Here is a 7,312-nt window from a genome sequence, read left to right on the forward strand (position 1 = left end):
CGTTTACGTTCGACGTTCAAGTTGGTGAATGTGGGATTTATGTACGCGTTTACGTCCCTCGTCACGCGGTGGAGCGGAGCGGCGTCTCCATTAATGAATCGCTTTTGCACGCTACGTGACGAGAAGGAACGGTCATTTAAATTTATACAGGTCACCGGCGCACGTGTACTTTTCTCTCGACGGTGGACTCAGCGCGCGGACTTATTCTTATTTATGAACGATGGATAGAGCGGGTCGCTTGGTGAGATCGCGATGCCGATGTAGTGTCCAGCGTGAACCAACACTTGGGCTGCACAATTTCTAAAGTCCGCGGGGCCAAAGTCGCAACGCGCGCAGCCGTGTGATAGCAAAACAAACCATGTATCCAATGAAAGGCATCTACCTTTTTCCCTATATTTCTGTACATATTTCATGCCTCATATATTTATTTAATGTAAATATTCCACAAAAAATTGATGTAATAACAACCACAATTATGCATGGATTGCTCTTGAAAATATCACGAAAAATATATATAAGTTTGATCATCATTTTATAAAGATTATATGATATGTATTTATTTTGTTTTTCTCTTGTATTAGTATATATTATGTACAAATGATATTTTATTTACAATATCTCTATATAAATTTTCCGAATTATTTTAATTATTTTCCGTTTAGGAACAGAAAGATTCTTGCAAGAGATTTGCCCTCAGTCGACTGCTCTCTTGGTTATCTCGAGCGAGTTTCAACGCTCGGCTGAATGTTTCGCACGGATGTGCTCAGTCGTGTCTCGTTTCTTGCCGCCGAGTTTTTCCGCAGTCGCAGGAACTGCGAGATCGCTCGTGCGTTACCGTGGCGATCGCGGCGAAATGCGCACGCGCGAGATTCTCTTATTTTCGCGCACAAATGATTACCACCCACGACATCGTCGAATCTCGCGTCTCTCTCTCTCTATATATATATGTGTGTCCGTAAATCGAAGTTTAACTCAGCGGGCGAGCCAATGAGCATAAAAAATGTATACAGACGTGCATAATCGGGATGTCATTGAAACTCGCGTTCATTAGCGCGCGCAACGTCGACATCGTCGAGTCGATCGAACGGAAGTTAGATTGACGAGTACCAAACACATCTCCCCTCGGTGCCCGCATGCTATCGATTTCGCTTTGAGTCGCGCACGATACACACGTGCGTTTGTTTTTCTCCCGTCGTGGCTCACAGCCGTCGTTTCTGTGCAATTATCCACGCTCCGCACAGTCGCGACTGTCCGCTGGTAAACAGCAACTATTAATAAGCTGTCGACGCGACGGAGTATCGGTTTGCGTGCCCGGATAAACGTTGTCTCGATTAGCGGTCACAGTTGCATACGACGCGTAGATCACGCGATAAGATTCATCTGGACCTCGCATTATGCTTAACACACACACGTTACGCAGAAACGTATCGTGTTGCACGATGTCGGGTTGTTGATAAATAGGTGGACGTGACGAGCTGGCGATACGATCGCGAATCACGCCCGAATCATCATTCAAAGAATCCAGCCATTGGTCCTAAGGACTAATTCACTAGGCAGACTTTTTCTATCCAATTGTTTCTGCTCTAATTACAAATAATTTGGTTACACTAATTAAATTTTATCGCTATCACAATGAATTCGTAGCAACGACAGTTTCGCTACAACAGCAAAATTATTTTTCTCTTGTATACCGCAGTTAAATTGATTAGCTGCTTGTAAAAGTATTAGCCTAGATCGCCTAGTATAGTACTAAAATCATACATTCCCGGCTAGAAATTTATTGCTTTCTCTTTAACAGAAGCTGTCCGTTAGTGTATGTTGATTTTGCCTGAATTTAGCCATTTACTTGATTTAATGATATATCGTATCTGAAAAATACGTTTAAGATAGTTGGTCTATGGGTTAACTTTCTCAGAACTGTATGTCATATTTATAAATATTTAGCACAAATTTATCGAGCTTCTTTGAGAAGTGAATTAACCATTAGTTTTCTAACAGTATTGTCATGGGCCAACTACCTTAAGCACTAATGAACTCGAGACCTCTGGATCGTGAGTCAATCACCTTAGGTACTACGTCACTTCGTCGGTTGATGTAAAGGTGTCACATTGTTTATATATCGTATAATCAGGGAGAAAATGCACAGCTAACCAACTTCATTTATTCATACTAATCATTTCTGCTGACAAAGTTATACCTCGCAGCAAGTGCATTTTACCTCCAACAGCCAACTTTTAGCAATGACGGCAAATTTCGAACTAGCTAATGAGACTCAGCTGCTGTTACTAAGTCATTTCTCCGAGTGCAGACGAAACAGTGAAACACCGTTGAATCTTTGTACCGAAAGAGAGGAAAATAAAAAACAATGAGACTTTCTCGGCGATATGATCGTTCTCCTTCCACGAGGGAAGTTTTACACAACGGAAATGCATCTTAAGTTACATCGAGAAGCTTCCCCACATGAACGGTTACGTACGAAGAATCATAGAGTAAAGATAGGCATGGCTTTATCTGGAAGTACGAGCCCCGTTTACGATGGTAATCATTAGAGTTTAAGAAGTAACGGAATGAAGAAACATAGTTGAGGGCGAGAGCACATTAACATTTCCTCCCTTTTCGGAGGAACGGGATAACAGAGATGAACGTTTTCAACGTGGTGATGGAAGGAGGGCAAGAAAAATCGGCACGGACGTAACGCGACAAATTCCACATCTATTTTTCAGAACGACCGGCAGTCCGGCCAGCAAGTCCCCGGCAAGTGGCAGCGGCGGTCCTGCGAGCGCTGGAGCAGGTGCTACCGCGACCCCCGGTGGAGGTGCCAGCAATGCCGGAAGCGCGGAACCTCGTACGCCAACCGCCGGACCGCAAAATAAACAATTGCAAAACGTCAAAGGAGAACACCCCTCGGTAAGCAGCAGCTCCTCGTAAAGCTCCTTGTTCGTGGATTTATTAATCGCACATGCGCGTCGAAACAGAGAATATCGCAACCAAGTTGAAGTTAACTTCGTGGTGAGAAACACCACCGCGAAATGTTTAATTCAATATCAAAGATTAATGTTCTTTCTTTTTTTCAATTAATATTCGAATTTTTAATTAGTACACTGAGAGAAAAAATATCTAAAAAGTAATAAATATATATTCGATAGGTACTAATAACATATATACATATATTTACTTATATTAATATAATATTTGTGCAGAAAATAATTTTGCTGTTGTAACAAAACGTCGTTGCGACAGCGACAAAATTTAATTTGCATAACCAAGAATCAATGCTCTTAACAAATTTTCTTGCTGTCCAAAACGAATCTTCTTGCTGCCGCTATATTGATAAACACTTTACTGTTCTAGCAAAATTATTTTCCCCGTGCGTAATTTTTCATGGAAGCGTTTATTCTTGATTTAAATATATTGAGTTTTAATTAAATGTATTTTCCGTTACCACCGAATAAAAATTTTCTATTTTTTAGATATTTTTTCTCTCAGTGCAGTAACCGTGATATCAAAGGCTGAGTAGCAAAGGTATAATATCATAAAGTTCTCAAGAAGTATGATAATTACCGACATTACAATTACCAATTGTAGGACTGCAGGGAATGCATAACAGCGTTATCGTCCTTTCACTGCTCATTTTTCTAATTTGAAAGGGCTCGGAGAGTAATGACGTTAAAAGGCGAGGTTGAGACGTTGCGTTCTCGCAACAACGTGCGCGAATAACGGCGTGCCCGTTTAAATGCGATTTTTGAGAGAGGATCCTTTTAGACTGGACTCTCTAATCGCATTTCCTTCCGGGATATAACGCTCCGAAGATGGATCGCTCTCTCCCCGGAACAAGGGAACGATTGTAACGATCGCGTCCCCGACGGCGCATGTTTGTGTCTGTTGCAGAAAGCGTTTCTACAAAGTAGGTCCATCTCTCTGGTCGACATGTACATCGATAATTCGGAACCGAGCGAGAACGTCGGCCAGATCCACTTCAGCCTCGAGTACGACTTCCAGAACAGCACGCTTATACTGCGCATCATACAGGTCAGTCCAAGTTCTGCGTCTCGACGCGCCCGTTACCTCCCCTCGCTGTTTGCGCACGGCATTCGCACGCATCGATCGCGAGCGGAATACCCACGTGTTCCCGTGAGAGATCGTAATAATAACGCGAAACATACACACGCAATATATCGAATGCTTGCCGTATATATAGAGGTCGTGTTTAATTGAATAATAATGAAAGCGAAATTGGATCTCCATTATCATGATAAAAAAAAACAGTTGCACATTAATTGACGAAGTATGTGTGTGTGGAACTAGGATATATTTCCACGATTTCACCGATTGCGCCACGCCGCGTCTGTAACGCAACGTATCGCGAATAACGACAGGTGTCTTACAAATCCAGCCTATCGGCTTTCCTCCGGCGCGAAATTTTGCCGCGTTCGGCATTTTTCCTCTTTTCACGACCGTTAAGTGTATTCGTCGTGTCGTGCATTTCCTCTTGTAAAAAGAAAAAGATGCGCGTGTGAACGCGTATCAGTCGACTTCTTATTTCATATCGATGCCGATAAATCGCCGGCGAGACGCAACCCGTTGCACCCCACGGAAAACTGGGGCGTCATACATTACTCCTCCCGTTATATCGGAGTCTCTCGAAACTCATCGCGCGACTGGTTGTTCCGGTGGAAAAATAAAATCCGGTTTTCGCCGGGCGGAGACTTGTTGTAAACAGACGCATAAATTCCCGGACGTTAGATTTCGCCGCGCACGATTTAATCCGACGTTAAGTGAAACACGGCGGTAACCGTTCCACTGTTTTCTTCGCGTGTCGCGTGCCAAGAGTTGCGCAGTGTCTAAGCGCACCGTTTATACGACTGTATGTTAAGATTGAAAAACGTAAGTGTGTGTGCGTGTAATGGCCAAAATTATGTCATATTATTTGCTGATCTTTACTTTATGCTCACGCGCGGTTATTTCAAAAGAAACGTTTCATTTTGTCGTATAATATTTCGAAAACTATCGCGTAGAGAGATTCGCTAGAAACGAATATTTAATCGGTTCATTGTGTTAAATTATTTAGTACGGAATTCCGATGAGCTGCAAGCTCAAATCTGTAATATTAAATTTTCTAACGAAAAAGATTCCCTTTCTATTATCGTCCGCGCGACTGATATGAAAATTTCACGTGGTGCGGAATCGCGGAACAAAAGTACATAATCGCGCTTCTAACGCGGCGCGTCGAACTGTGCGAAAGTATGAGGAGCGCAAAACGGTTCCGCTCCGTCTCGTCGCACCGTCGATCTTGGCGAAATTTCATAATATGCGCAATCTTATCGCGGAGCGTATCTCCATTGTTCAGGTAATACGGTCAATTTTCATACGCGAAATATGAATACGTTTTCCGCAGCTAGCGTGCATTATAAATGGCCCGGGATGTATCTTGCGACGAGAGAGGAACTGCGCTTGCTCTCTTTCTCAACCTTTTTAAAAACTTCAATTTTTATGAGTTCCCGTCGCGTATCTCGCGGTGCGAAAATTTGCTGGCATCTCGAATAATTCAACCGAGCGTCACAAAAGACGTCGCGTTTTTACGGGGCGGGNGGGGAAGACGCTCCGTGAACTCGAAAACAGAAATCTTCCATACGGAAAACTTGCGCGTACGAAACGTTACGAAATTATCCATGATATTTATGTCTCCGCGGATTTTAGCTGAAGACATTTCAACTGTTTTATAATATTTATGGACATTTCTCTTCACTTTCTTATTACATAAGAAGTCCCAAATCTCTGGAATTTTCGCACGGTAATTCCAGAACTCGCTCGCAAAGTTTTACGATATCCCATCTATACACACACACGTATACACGTGTGCTCGGGCACACAAACTCATTTCTCGCGGAGAAGTTAAGTGGGCATAATGACGTTATGAAGTTGTTTAGAAACGGTATGACAGGCGAATGAAAAATGATCGTCCAACTTGAACATAAACACCTTCACGGTCACATTGCAATTTTTTAGCCGGACAGGCCGTTATCGAAAGTTACGAACCGAAACGAGGCTCCGAGACTTATTTTGCCAAATACGAGCGGCCATCAGGCCGTTGAGAGCAGTTATCGATTTTGTTTGCCGTCCACGAAACTCCTATTAACGACATCAACTTTGTGCACAAAGGGCCTGCTTACACGCTTCGCAATCTGTTTAACGCAAGGACGGTGCTAGTTACATCACGTGAGGCTGTTGCGCGCCGCACATTTACTGAATTGTCTTACCTGTGTGTACCCACCCGAAAAGCCATGACACCCTCGCGAGATGGTGTTCCGCACAATGGTGATACGCAAAGAGCCCTTTCAAAGCCTGTCCCGACAGATGGTTACAGGCGTTACACGCGCCGCTTACAAATAGCGAGAGAGAGAGAGAGAGAGAGAGAGAGAGTTTATCGCTGCTAAAGAAATTTACATGTCACGATTTATTTCAGGGTAAAGACCTGCCGGCGAAGGACTTGTCGGGCACCTCCGATCCGTACGTACGTGTTACGCTGCTCCCGGACAAGAAGCATCGGCTCGAGACGAAAATCAAAAGGCGCACATTGAATCCGCGATGGAACGAAACGTTTTACTTCGAAGGTGAGCGCGATTCGACCACGCTTCGGAGTTGACATTAAGTTAAAATCGAATTAAATTAAAGAGCTCAGACTAAATTGATCTTAAGAGAGAGAAATAAGTAGAGAGAGATTTCCTTTTTGTTCCCTTCGAGGAACCCCCGGGAGAGGGAGAATAAAAGTCACGAAATTTATCAATCCTTACAAGTATTAGGTGAACAACTTTGCTCCCGCTGTTTCCCTATAGATGGCTTTAGTAGAACTTAGTGGTCAAAGTAAATAGATCATATACATCATACAATCAACTTGGGCATCTGTCAACATAACCTAATAGTTACATTAGTCGATTTGTATCTGTACCATAAAGTTATCGTCGATTGAAGATGTCAGTTTACGAGCCGAATTCTCGTCATTTGCGGGAGGTTTTACTTTTCTGCTTCAATATGAAGAAATCTGCGGCTGAGGCTTATCAAATGCTCTCAAATACCTATGGTGAGATCGCTATTAGTGAAAGAACGTGTCGTGAGTGGTTTCAACGCTTCACGAACGGTGATTTTCACGTCGAAAACCGGCATAGCGGTGGAAGAGGAAAGATTTTTGAAGATGCTGAATTGGAGGCATTACTTGATGAAGACTCGTGTCAAACTCAGAAAGAACTGGCACAATCATTGGAAGTGACTCAACAAGCCATTTCGAAGCGCCTCAAAGTCATGGGAATGATTCAAA

General features: G+C 43.1%; 1 protein-coding gene across 13 annotated transcripts in view; it reads left to right on the forward strand.

Moving 5' to 3' along the window:
• The window catches only part of LOC106752111 (synaptotagmin-7), a 157,987-nt gene that overhangs the window by 134,694 nt on the left and 15,981 nt on the right, over positions 1-7,312 (forward strand). For 10 of the 13 annotated variants that reach the window (XM_014633539.1, XM_014633535.1, XM_014633536.1 and 7 more), the window contains 3 exons: positions 2,724-2,907; positions 3,889-4,029; positions 6,464-6,611. In XM_014633539.1, the coding sequence (XP_014489025.1) occupies positions 2,724-2,907; positions 3,889-4,029; positions 6,464-6,611 (473 nt within the window). The remainder of the gene's footprint in view (positions 1-2,723; positions 2,908-3,888; positions 4,030-6,463; positions 6,612-7,312) is intronic. The other 3 variants (XM_014633537.1, XM_014633541.1, XM_014633548.1) reach the window with 1 other exon arrangement.

Source organism: Dinoponera quadriceps, unplaced genomic scaffold (genome assembly GCF_001313825.1).
Source record: "Dinoponera quadriceps isolate SergipeBrazil2010 unplaced genomic scaffold, ASM131382v1 scaffold365, whole genome shotgun sequence".
NCBI lineage: Eukaryota > Metazoa > Arthropoda > Insecta > Hymenoptera > Formicidae > Dinoponera > Dinoponera quadriceps.